The sequence below is a fragment of the Haemaphysalis longicornis genome, unplaced genomic scaffold (assembly GCF_048455015.1).
Source record: "Haemaphysalis longicornis isolate Haplotype H1 unplaced genomic scaffold, Haemaphysalis longicornis Haplotype H1 scaffold_6, whole genome shotgun sequence".
Lineage (NCBI taxonomy): Eukaryota > Metazoa > Arthropoda > Arachnida > Ixodida > Ixodidae > Haemaphysalis > Haemaphysalis longicornis.
Window position 1 is genome coordinate 31067479 of NW_027526407.1, and position 13725 is coordinate 31081203.

At 45.2% G+C, this 13725-nt stretch overlaps 1 protein-coding gene across 2 annotated transcripts in view; it reads left to right on the forward strand.

Moving 5' to 3' along the window:
• LOC144142430 (uncharacterized) overlaps positions 1-13725 on the forward strand; it is a 47679-nt gene that overhangs the window by 16356 nt on the left and 17598 nt on the right. Inside the window, exon 4 of one of the 2 annotated variants that reach the window (XM_077673935.1) lies at positions 7328-7615. The exons of the other annotated variant lie outside the window; for it this stretch is intronic. Within the exon in view, the coding sequence (XP_077530061.1) occupies positions 7328-7615 (288 nt within the window). The remainder of the gene's footprint in view (positions 1-7327; positions 7616-13725) is intronic. 2 annotated transcript variants of the gene reach the window in all.

Below are 13725 nucleotides of genomic sequence, written 5' to 3' on the forward strand. Positions count from 1 at the left end.
CATCGGTATAGCCCGAATGTTTACCTATTTATCTCGAAAGGTTCTGGAATTGAGTTCCAGATAATCATATTATTGCTTGCTTAAGTTATGACGAACACGGTTATGCGGGTACTGGTATCATTACCCACGGTGAGGTTTTTAAATGTTAAACTTCCTTCTCTTGAAAATGCATTACAAAGAATGCAGAGATACTTGCACGCTCGAACTTGACAAACAGTTTTGACATCATTGCTGTTTGAGGTGTAGATTATTGCCCTTGCAACAGTGTTAAGCAAGACACAAAATCTGGTCATTTTGAGTCTGTTCCTTGCGGCCACTTCTTTCTGTTCTGTCCCTTTACCATAAACTGTATCGGACTAGTCATGTTCTTCCCTGAGTTCTATTTACTCTTACTCTCTCTGTTCTTGCATATTGGGCATCATCCATGTGCTCAGCAGCTGCTGTCGCTCCCAGAAGAAAAGTGGCCGGCCCTATGTTGCGTGCCTCACGTTTGAGACGGACAGTGGGGCGATTGTGGAGGCAGCGTGCGAGTGCCCGGCGGGTTGCAGTGGAGCATGGAGTCACATCCTGGCTGCTGTGCACCTACTCGCCCTCTTGCAAGCCGAAGGTTTTAATAAGCGCCACCGGAGCTTGCGTGCACTGAGCTGCCACAACAGTGGGGACGTCCGAGACAGCAGGGCATCAAGCCAACGAGTGTCCAAGATATTGACTGGAGAAGCCCGCGAGAAAATGACCCCTCCCTTCCCTTGCCAATGCGTCTGTTCGATGCACGTCAAGTACAGGAGCACTGCGAGCAGCAACAAAGTGCCTGCAGGCGCTTGGGAGAAAACTTGGTAGCCTTGGGAATGGGTTTTTTGCCCCAGTTGTGCTGGCCTCACCCCCAACAGTGACAGAAACAAGGACTGGCATGGCACCTGAAGGGTCACCTATGAGCTACCAGCAAGCATTCATGCCACATTTCGCCGTGGTCATCTCGCGAGCACGCAGAGGCTGGGCAACGTCGTGTTTACTAGACCGCGGCATGCAGGGGTGCGCGAATGCTTCCCTTTGTTCCATTTATATCCACAGTTTGCTATAGTGTACGCGCTATAAATCAGCGAAGTAGTTTAATTTACTGGGATTTTCACTGTGGATACAAAAAATGCAAAAGCACTCAAGCTGATGCGCGGTGGCCTGATGCAAATCTGACCGTTTCTTTTTTTTGAATAAAACTTGAAAATTATCTCAGCTACCTACATCAATGGCCACTATCATTACGTCGGAGGCATGCATGCAGCATGTGGCAAACTAGAGGAGTGAGCGTGTATTTAGTCGCAAAATATTCGACAGTAAATACATCGTGGCTGAAATGACAATGGGCACCAAGTTAACTTGACGTAACAACAAACCTTTCAGCCCGGAAAATCAGGAACCAAGTGCAAAAGCTCGAATTTTCCACCGTTAGATCATCATAAAACAGTGTACGCCACTTCTGCAACAACACGCGGCTAAATGCAACGTAAAAGGAACCAACAACACACTCCCATACCGTGCGCGCCCGCCAGAGAGGAAATTTTCAACCGCGCCGTGACGGCGTAGTGCGGTAAGAAAAGTTTGTTTACAGCCCTAGGTAAGATAAAGGCTCGTGTAGGGGCTAAGCGGCATCATTTAACATTGAAATAAAGCGGGCGCAGAGCCACACGGACGAGTAAAGAAACAGCCTAATTTTGACAACGTGTGGTACTGTTTTCCCGGTCGAGCGCCGCTGTCAGTCGCATGAATAGGTGGCGCACGCTCAGACTTCATTTCGAATACAAAGGCTGGACCACAGAACTCCAACGCAGCTGTAGTTTTCATCCGGAAAGCGACTACGGAATCCCGCGCTTAGCGAACCAACGACAAATAATCGCTCCCAGCGCACCGCGCCCAGCTTGTCACAAAGGTTGCTCGCGCCGGCATATTTCGCGTCAGAAAGTTCGTTCAAAAGCGTGGAACTTCACGTACCTTTTCTCCATTTGGACCGGTATTTCCGCATTGCGTGCACTGCGGCACGAAGCAATGCTCCGGCATTGTAGTCCATCACCAAGAGCAGTCGATGCCCGCCTTCTATGTTTTGCTAATTGGTTTCGGTTTCAAACGACCGTACCAAAATGGCGGACCTAGTTACCGGAGTCGACGTGAGATGGCGGGGCGCATTTTGCATAGGGTCTATTATCTCCATTTACCCTATTATAACGATTACAGGTGCAAATTTAGCGAAATCCTCATTATTGTGGAAAACCAGGGTGTCACACGGTTTGCCAGTTTCGGTAATCACTTTTTTATTTTTTAGTTTTTCAGAAATTTCGTGCGACCAGTGATCTCCATTTACGGTATTATAGCGATTACAGTTGGAACTTCCGCTATATCTGCATTTTTGTGGAAATGAAGGGTGTTACATGGTCCTGGCTGTGGGCAAAGAATGGTACGCATTGAAACGATTGTGGACGGACGGGTCGTCTGCTTAGTAGGATGGGGCACTAGCAGTCTGTAGGGAGGCTGCCCATTACCAGAAGATTCTGGCGAAGATGCACCGAGGGGGAGGCGTCGGAGGCACCCATGTGCTCCCCACTGGTCAGGAGGCTACCTGTTTGCCTTCCAGAAGACTGTGGCGAGAACGCATAATTTGGAGACGATGTGCGGCCCGTCACTTGTCGGCGAAGGGAGTGGATCACATGGCTGCACAGCGGCTACGTAGAGCCATGCGTTAGAGCGCAGCCCTAAGCACCCGCTCCTGTGATTTTGCGTAGTCCCTCAGCATCGGACTCATTGTAACCGAGAGAACGAAGACGCCACCGAATATAGCTAGCAGGAAAACGGAGGTTGCAAGTATGACGAAAGTGTAAGGGGGAGGGCGTAATTCCGTGACTGCCCGAAACGTGCTTCACGGTAGCGATGCCTAACGAGATAACGACAGAGTATACCGCGTGCCATCGTGCATTAGCTGATGACGCGGTCACGTCCTGAGACACAGCATCTATGCGCCGTCGCCGAGAAGACTACAGTTCACGCTGCACTCAAATTTCGCATTAGCGAGTGTCGTAATCGTCCGCCATTTTCTTCCTCAAGAATACAACTGCGAGGTATAAAACTGCAGTGTTATGATCCAAGAATAAATTAAATTAAATTATAAAAATGAAAGAAACTAAATCGATAAAAATAAACTTGCGGCCACAAAGAGCAGAGCTTTCAAATTCATACAAATACGCAGTGTTATGTGTCCGAGCGAATTTTTCGTTTCGGTTCAGTTAATGTTGTAACCGTGGACCTACTATAGAAAACATTTTGCAGTGCATTTTACAGTTAAAGTAACTCTTGAACACTTTAGGTGAACGCTTTCACTCTTATCTTCGCATCTGGAAGCACTGCGGTATTGCCAGCACAGAGCAGCAGTGCGTGATTTGCTCGTCCCAGCAGATACGCCTTCCGTTTCTGCTTCGCTTTTGTGGATTTCATTTTAATGTCGCAACTTAAGGAAAGCCGGCAAATAGCCGCTACATCGCTGTAATGACGTCATTCTAGCGGTAGAAGAATGCCAAGACTGCGAAAGAGAGAAAAATATTTCAAGCAAGTTTGTAAGTTATCTGATGGGGAAAAGGCAGTACTTTTTGTCTGAGTGACTTTCCGACTCCCTGATTTAAGTACTGGATGTGTTGGTTGACTACTTTCTGCAAGCATTCAAGATTTCGAGCGAAGTTGAAAAAGGTGTTGCAGGGTTGCTTATTTTTGGCCAAAACAAAACATTTGCGCTAAAAAACCTACATTATGGCTTCGTTTTTTACAAGGAAACCTGACAAGGAAACGAAAACCAAACACACAAAAAATTAACAGAAAAAACACGCCTGCTTTTTTTCCTCCGAACCCGTTCGAACCCGTTTGAACCGGTTCGAACCGGTTCGAACCGGAACGGAATGGTGCTCCGGAACTGAACCCGAACCGCACCCGAAAGGCTTGAACCCGAACCCGAACCGAACCCGATAAAATTCCGGTTCGACACCCTGCTTGAGCCGCATTTTAAAGAGCGGTTAGAAACGGTCGCTCGAGCGCCCGCGCCACTTCGCGGCTGGAGCCGACGCCTTGTTGACGCCGCCGGCCGCGCCGCGTGAAGCGTGGGGGTGGTTTCCCGGCGGTGTCAGCACGCGTTGGGCGTGCGCAGAGCGTTTTCGCGAGCAGACCGATACAGCCTGCGAAAGCACGCACCGTTCGCCGTGTGTATGCTTCGCGACTTTGCTGCTGAGACACGCTCTGAATTTATTTATTTTTTGTTTAAGTTTTGGGTGGTTCGAATATTTCGAACCTAAAAGTGTCCTTCGAATCGAATCGAATACCAAAAAATTCGAATCGAATATTCGAAGTTTCGAATATTCGCACACCCCTACTCGTAATTGTTTAAAATTTGCTTAGCAATTGTGCCACTGCCATTGGGGAACAGCAGCAATTTTGAATATTTGTTTGTATTTTGATTTGAGTGTCGTTTTAAACTTTTAAATGTTTTTTTTTTCTAATTTCAGGGATAATTCAACTTATCGAACCGGTTCGGTACGTTATTTTCTCGAACCGGAACTGAACCAGAACGAAATGATTTCGCCTGAACCAGAACTGTAACCGAAACGGTATTTTTTTCGGTTCGACACACTGCAATATGTAAACGAAGCACATGTTCGCTGGTTTCTAAAAGGGAGCATTTGATGGGGAACAGTCCTGTTTATCTTCTCAAATAATGTGTTCCAGCTACACACCAGTTCCTCGCCTCAAAAAATGGGTGAAAATGTAGACGCAGAACTGCAAAAGAACCTTTCTCATGAATATGTCGTCTCGTGGTAGTGAAGTTGCGCAACCGTGGCCAGGATAAGTTACATTCGCACCATATTCCACTCTATCGTACAAAAGGCACTGACATAACTCATTATGAGTGGGGCATGGCCCTATACTGTTTCCCTATGCAACACATTTCCTCTAAAAGGCCGGGATATTTTCACTGTTAGACTATAAAAGTCAGATACTAAAAAGAACCCCTTGTCTCTATTTTAAATCTCCTTGTCTAAACTTCTGCAACACAAGCGAGGCGCCCTACAAACCGATCCCCATGGGATAACGTGTTCCGGCCGGTGCATTCGGGCATACAAAAGCTCGTTCATTCTTCATTGGTTTGACGTTTCCTCTGATATTGAGGAGTTGAAGGGCAATATTCCATTCAAATCAATTCCTTCTTGATCTTCCTTTCAGAGGGGAGGGGGGGGGGGGGGAGGTCGGCAGGGCTGGAGTTAAAAGCTGTGGATCCGGGTTGAGAGGATCCAATCCCGTATACATTGGCATCAGTACCAGCAGTGCGACACTCGTAATAGGTTAAAAATAAGTGCAAAAACCATATACAACAAACAAACTCAACATAATAAAAAAATTCGTTATACATATCGTAAACAGAACTTCCAAAAACTGTTTTTAGGGTATTACAAAATGTTACTGACAAAATATCAAAGGCATATACAAATACAGGCTTATTGTACACTCTTGCTTTTAACAAAAAGCTCAGGTGCTTCCTGGGCAACCAAAAAGGCATTGAGCATCAGAATAAAAAATCATTCTGAGAAATCTAAGGAACACACTTATGTCCAAAGAACGCGTGAGCTCAAACGGTGCTACACAATTGATGTAATGCAATCTAATATGCGAGTTGGGATGGCAAGTTACATCAAATTGTGAGTATAGCCTGATAAGCAGGGCCGGCAAACTATAGGTTAGCGATTGTGTGTCATAAGTGGTTCGGGGAGTCGGTACAAACCATTTGTCTCCATGCGTTGTCGGACCAGTTGAACTTTTTCCTGTCAGTTTTGACAGACATGTAATGAAGTCAGTTCTATTAGTGAACGATCTATACGTTATTAGTACCCGGTAATTATATAACGAAAATACAGAAGGAATGTCATATTTTAGAAAAAGCTGGTCGGTAGAGGAAAGTTGGGGTACATTTGAAATGCACCGAATAGCTCTTGCATTAAAAACTATTCAATATTGAAGAGCAAAGCACGTTATCTACCCAGACAACGCTAACTCCGCCACTCTTTTCTATTCCTGAAATTCAGCATGTTTGTTACATTGTACCGCAGCTACATAAAGACGTCATTTTTTTACTTTCATATTAATAATAATAATTTTTTCAGTGTACGTATGCAAATACATGATCCAGCCCGCCTAAGCGTATGGGGGTCATTTGTGTGCGTGGCTGGGCAGCCCAGCGAATCAGTTTGAGATTGAGCGAAATAAACATACATATAGCCATTGACAACCAAATACTAGATTATCAACGTATAAAAATAAGCTCGGTGAATAGGGACACAAGTGCGGGAAATGCACGACATTCTCGAAAATACTGCTATTGTGGAAGCTTAACGACAAGGAAAGAAATGCAACAATCGTTACATAAAGGAATGTCAAGCTTTGTGTTCAGACACAGTAAGAATTACAAACCGAGTAACACGCCGTGTGGAAGAATGGGAAACTTTAGGCATCTGTGCTCATCCACAGTCGAACCAAGCGTTTCAATGTGGTGAAGTTAGGGATATTGGGGCCAAAGTGAAGCTTATTTAAATAAAATGGAATTTAGAAGCGACGACTTCTCTTACCAAAATTATTGTACAAGCCAGGTAGGACGCATCGTTCAGCGTAACGTAGCGGCTTTACTTTAATATTTAATACTTTGAATGAATCATTAAAATGTTTCAATATTACATCAAAAATACATTGCTGGAGCACAGACATGTCCAAGGAATGCATAATTGATTGACGACCGTAATCATGGTACAACGTTTAATTTGTAAGGGGAAGTAAAACCATGAACAGTCAAACCATATTTGATAAGACTAACCCAGACTTTTATACACCATTTTCCTAACGGAAACGTCACAGCACGAACTCGGAGAATACAAATTTATACAAATCCAACGCAAACGTTTAGCCACCTCCTCAATCGTTTCTTCCATTAGTAACGACTAAATTGTATACCTAATACGAATTTTCATTTGAACTGTTAAATTCTACAAAACGTCACTTTGCAGGAGAAGCCGAGCGGAAACGGTTTGTTAAAGGCTTTGCCTCTACCGTTGTATCCACGATTTTAATCGCCTCTATCAGAACCAACACATGAGTTTTTCCAAAACATCCAGCGTCGAAGCCTAAGGCCATTAAAGGCAAAATTGCGGGAAATTAAAAAAATTCTCTAAACTTCAATTTTTCCCTCGGTAACTATTTCGTATTGTTTGGATCTTACGCAGTCACAATAAATAGCACGTTCTTTTACTTCTACCCGCAGTTCCCGCTGTGAAGACAGCGCGATTGCAAAGAAACGGGGGAAGAGGTTCGATGCCTTCCAAAAGTGCATGGATACAGTCACGGATATTATAAAAAAAGTCGCGGCTTGCTGTCGTGGAAAAGCGGAGATCATCCCAGGCGCTTCCGGAACGTCTCAACCTTCAGGATTGACAGAAAACGCAGGGGATCAACTGCCACCGACCCGACCTGGACAATCCAAAATGGCTGCCGCTGACAAGCCTGACACAGCGCCACCTCAGCCGGTGCGAATGATGGCGAACCCTTCCAGGTAATAGGGAGTGCCTCTTGGTACCTCATTCAATTATCTCGCCCACTTTACAATACCGTAAATCAAGGGGAGAGGGGTGTAACTACGTATTTCTTAAAATAAAACCATTAAAAGAAGAACCAGCGCTAAATGACGACTAACAAGGTCGCAAACTGGAACAGCGCTATGTCGGTCAGTGCTGTCTGTCTGTAACCTTCTTTTGCGTCGTCGTTTGGCGCTGGTTGGTACTTTATGACGTACCAACTCGCCCCATCGTCCGTGTTAATATTAAAAAAACACCTTCAATACTTCTCCCCGAATGTGTCCGCTTCGTACGGCTATACCTTATTTACTCGATCCCAAGCACCCCCTTTTTCCCATGATCGCAATGCCCAAAGTAAGGGGCGGTGCTTGAGTTTAAAAAATCTAACCCCCTCCCCCCCCCTCCCACCCTCCGCAGACACACACACTTTCGTGGTAGTAGCAAAATGATACAGGCGCCATAAGGAATGTTTTATACAGTAAACGTTAAAAAAGTAGGCACAGACAGTGAATTCACCGCTTACGTCTAATACGCAGTATCTCTCCCCACCACCTGAGTGTGTAGACCTGCTTGAGCCGCTACTCTCCTTCAAACATTTCTTTTAAATGACTCAAGATCAATGAAAGGCTCAATAACGGCGAGAATGCGCGGTTGGCGGCCTGGGCCGTAATAAAACTATATCCTGAGCAAGGCCTGTTTCCTCGCAGAAAAGGGGTCCCTAGATTCGCATGAAAACCTTTTTTCGAACTGTTTTTTTCTGAAAGTACGGGGGGGGGGGTGCTTAAAATTGGGGTGTGCTTAGAATCGAGCAAATGCGGTGTATTTGGACCTCACGCACTTTTTACTTCAATTGTAGGGAGTCGCGGCTTATTTTGGCTACAATGCCAATACAGGGGGGGTGACGGCTGTCAAGAAACCAAAAAAAATGGGGGGGGGGGGGGTAGTGGGGCTGACTTAGCTCAGAAATTTCTTTCTAGGCTTTCACAGTACATTTTAATGACAAGCAAAACAACTTCAACTTTTGCTTTAATTACGACCGCGCTTGGAAAGCAATACTGAGATAGCTATTGAAATACATTCTAACGCAAATGTGAAATTTATTACCTACATAAGAGCCTACATAAAAATGGCTTTAAGCAAAACCGTTTTTCACGTACGGACTTTGATATTTTCTGTCAATTGCGAACCTTTCAATAATATGGGTACAAAATACGCTCCCCACTAACACGCAGTATACTGTGGTGGGTAAGATACCGTAGATAAGGAAGGTAACCATCCCGAATCTCACTGAAGAAAACTCGAAGTATTTCTACTCTAGTTTACTGTCTGTGTTTTATGAATGCGTATCACCACGCCACATTTAGAATTACGTAGTATTCTTTCTTATCCGGAGGTTTTAAAGTAGTACTGACACGAAATTTCAAAACTGGGATAACTACGTAAAAGGCTTCGTTTCTATATGGATATATCTTCCCGCAAGTTTTAAGTAAGCGTTCAGTATAACTTTTCAAGTTCATTTCAATATGTGCGAGCACGAGAAAGCTCAGAACGGATCCCCTTTCGCGTTCGGCATCAGCATGACGCTATTTAGTGCTCCTGGACCAAAAACTGCCGACGTGAGGGCTCCCGAGAGCGAGGGAAAAAATCACTTTAACTCCAAGCAAGTTGGCTAGGAACGCGTGATGGCTGCCGGCCGAAGGCTGGAGGCGAATGTGGCGGCTCGGTCAACCAGAAGTAGCTGCACCCCCCGGTTGCGAGCTGCCCAGCGCGTCCTCCCACTGCTCGACGCTGGAGATAGGGGGAATGGGTTAAGAGGACAGGCCCACATCCCGTGGGTTAGTGTGTCCAGGGAGTCACAGAGGGGACAGTTGGGCGCAGGGAACTCAGAAGAGTGGGTCTTGGGGAGGAGGGATCGACGTGCGAGGGAGTCGGTCTGAAGGAGTCACCATACGCGCTTCTGAGCGTTGGAGAGGGATGTGTGGGCAGGAGACGCGTTTCTTAGGACGGTTTGTCAGCTGCGACTTGGGAGACTTTTGCCTGAATTTGTTGTGAGCTCTGAGTACATGACTGGAACTGTACGTAGATTTTTTAAGGAGGTGGTGTGGTCATACCGTTTTCTTTCAGTGCGTTTTTCTTTAGAGTACTTAAGTGGGGTGAGTCGGAAGAAACTGTACGAAGATATCGTCGAGAGTGTATTACCAGTGCCAATATACCGCAGCAAGTGTAATCTAAGGCCTGAGAGAGATGTACTTAAGCTAGTGAAAAGAATGACGGTCCCAGGTGGAGTGAAATCTTTTTTTTTAAACTCCATTCTGGAACACTGTGAGTAAAGACCTGGATGGAGGAAAAGGGATGGTTTGTGCCATGCGGTGTGCACTGTTTTCTGTGTCGAAAGCCAGAAACAATTGAGCACGTGTTCTTGGACTGTTGGGGAGTGGTGTTCTTTTGGGACATCCTACAGCGAACACTCAAAAAAGATTCGCCTGTTGATGCTTACGGTATTAGGTTTTTGAACGTTGAAAATGAGGACGGTGTGCCGCTTGCCACAATTATGCTGTATGGACTACATAGCATCTGGAGAAACAGGGTGGCGGTACGCTACTCCGACCCAAATGCAAGGCTCATCAGACACTACTTCAAAGATTCAATAGGTTCTTTTGTGCAGATACTGAAACTTCAGCCCTCTAAACCCGAGTGGCTACCCACAATTGAAGCATTGTTGGTAATGAAAGTAAGTAAGTAAGTAATAGTTTATTTTTCATAAACTGTACAAGGTTATGGGGAAAGAAAGGGAAAAATTCCCCGCATTTCCCCGAGGGGAAGAATGTGAAAGTGCGAATGCACGAGTTGAATTTGCGCGGTTCGGTAATGTTCGCGAAAGAGAGATCACACACACACACACAACTACAAAGAAAGAAAGCTGCATTTATTCACAGACACCTATTTGTGTTGTCGTTGTACTTGATTGCTAGAGCGGATCTCAGCATTGAAATTTCGTGTCAGTACTCCTTTAAGCGGGTGCATTAGCCCTTCTCACGCCCGATTCCTGGCCAATCCCCCACGTGGGTATGTGCCATGTCAGTGGCCAGGCAGCGCGCGCCCATCTCCCCCCGTTGCCAAGGAAGACGAGGAGATTCCTGGCCAATCCCCCACGTGGGTATGCTATGCGGACATCGCCAATTGATTGCTAGAGCGGATCTCAGCTTTGAAATTTCGTGTCAGTACTCCTTTAAGCGGGTGCATTAGCCCTTCTCACGCCCGATTCCTGGCCAATCCCCCACGTGGGTATGTGCCATGTCAGCGGCCAGGCAGCGCGCGCCCATCTCCCCCCGTTGCCAAGGAAGACGAGGAGATTCCTGGCCAATCCCCCACGTGGGTATGCTATGCGGACATCGCCGGTGGACGCAGGTTCAGGGTCGCTTAAGAAGTGCATCGCACTTAAAAAGTTGCACATAAGCAACTTGACTGGCCCTTACAACCCGTGTAAGTTGCAGCAGCAGGGCGGAAAAGCAACAAAAATATACAAAACGTAAGGAAAGAACGTACATATAGATATACAAAGCTTATATATACACAATCATATGTACATGTAAAAGTGCACGCAAAAACGCATGACCGAGCGAGGGACGAAGGAAATTAATCCAAGCACATGGATGACAAGAAATACCACGCACGGCTGTGCGCGTACAAAGTAGAACTCCATCATTTTACCATGACAAAAAAAAACATGCTAACATAGTAAGCAGGAACATAATAAGACATAGCCACACAATTTACTGCAGATTAGCAATGTAAGTAGAACGTTTTCAGTTGAGCGGTTGTACAAGAATTATAATTGAATTTGTTTAAATTATGGGTATTTAATAATGCTGGAAGATTGTAGCGGATCATTTGTTTGCCAAAATTTGTTCGGGTGTAAGGTACATGCCACGTTTCTGCTGATCTTGTGCCGTAATAGCGCACAGTAGGTCGTAGGTTTGCTAGGCAGCATATTTTACGTTGTGTAGAGCTGCGCTCTTTAATAAACATGGTCGACAGTTGGTAATTATGCAAACTTGGAAATTTAATTACTCCAAATCGTGAAAATAAAGGTGCAGTGTGTGCATCAAATTTTTCATTACATACAGAGCGTATAATTTTTTTTCTGGAGCAAAAACACACGGTTAATATTAGTAGCAGAAGTCGTGCCCCATACAAGAATACAATAGTTCAAGTGACTGGCAAAGAGAGAATGGTACGAATGGAATGAGAGAGCTTTACTTTGAGAGGAAGGGATTTAAGTGCGAATACTTGACCCGCGATCTGCGAGAGTTTTCCGGCGAGGTAATTAGTGTGGCTACTCCATGACATATCTTGATCAAAAATGATACCTAGTGTTTGGGCTGACGTCACCACTTCGAGATTACAATGGTTTAATCTTATGTCACTTTGAAGACTTACGTTCTTGTTTTTGGCTTGAAATAGAACTGTTTTAGTCTTATTTGTGTTAATCGTGAGGCCATTTTCGATCGACCATTTATATAGTTTTGCTAAGACCGAATTGGCAGTGGTTACTAAGTCTTCAGAGTTATTGGATGTGAAGAGTAACGTCGTGTCGTCGGCATAGATTACATATTTGGTAGAAGTATCAACATTAACGATATCATTTACATAAATATTGAAGAGAAGCGGCCCTAATATGCTGCCTTGGGGCACGCCTAATTTGATAGGCTTGAGCTGAGAGGAAATACCGTTTACTTCCACATACTGAGTGCGATGGTTAAGATATGATTTTATAAGATCGTGGGCGACGCCCCGAATACCGTAATGAAGTATTTTCTGAAGTAGAAGGTCATGATTTATACAGTAAAGCGCTTTGCTAAAATATATGAAAACCCCCAAGGTCAGTAAATTATCCTCAAAGTTTTTTAGTATGAATTCTTTTTGTTCTAACAGAGCGAGTTGCGTACTCATGCCTCTTCGAAATGCAAACTGACATTGAGTTATAAGATTTTTACTTATAAGAATACTTATAAGAAAGAATATTGAAATCACCCCGCTTGCCCAAGAAGGGCTGCAGTTCTAGTTTTTGTATTGAGTATTGAGTGTACAGATTATCAGTTACGTGTGTCTTTGTTTTGTCATCCTGTCAAAGAAGGCAATAAAGAAAAAAAAAAGGCCAGGAGGATAGCGGTGGCGGGAGAGGCGGTAATGCTCCGTGACTTCTTGGTCCGAGAGCAGTCGACCGCGGGCCGACCGAGCACCGTGGTAGGGAGTAGGAGCGAGCCCAGCACGGCTGGTGAGTTCTCGTGCTGCTTTGTGAGCCGCCTCGTTGCCCCCACCACTGAGTGAGCCAAGGTCCAGACGATGCCGACTGAAAAGTGGCCAACGCGATAGCTTCGGTTGGTGCGCGCTGTTCCGCTGTGTGTATACGCCACGGTTTGGGGACTGACGTCATGGTGCCAAGCGTGGAGATGGTGGAAAGCAAGGCCGGTCTAGGCGCGCAAACGAGCGTCCACACCGGCACTGGTGCGACGAAATCGGTGACGTCACGAGCGTCCTCTGTCATTGTGGCCGCCTCGGTTTTCGTTTACTTGAAAACGAAACTGACACAAATGAGCGAGGCTGTAAATAACTGTTCTGCTACCGACCGGCTAATGTGCTGCATACTTGGCAGTAATGACATTACAGTAATGAGATAACAGTAATTATATTACGTTTGCTGTAATGAGTAATTTAATGAATTACTTTTGAGTGTTAATTTAGTAAGGTAATACATTACTTCGGGACAGTAATTTTATGAAAATCGCTCATCCCTTTCCCAATTACTTCTAACTACGATATACCTTACGGCATACAAGTTGACCGAGAAGAGTTGACCAAGTAGAGTTTCCATGCCCAGGGAGTCATTCGAAGTCTACAAATGCGAAGTAAACAACGCTTCGATGACTGCTCTGCCTTTTTTCTTGTGCCTCTTCGTTCCTTTCTCATGCGTTCAGTGAATGCCGTGGCGACAGTCAGTCTGGTTAAACAAAAACGTGCAGACTTTTTCAAGGCTTGGTTGCACTGGTCACTGGTGTAAGCCCGCTGCTAGGAAAGCGCGTTTTTT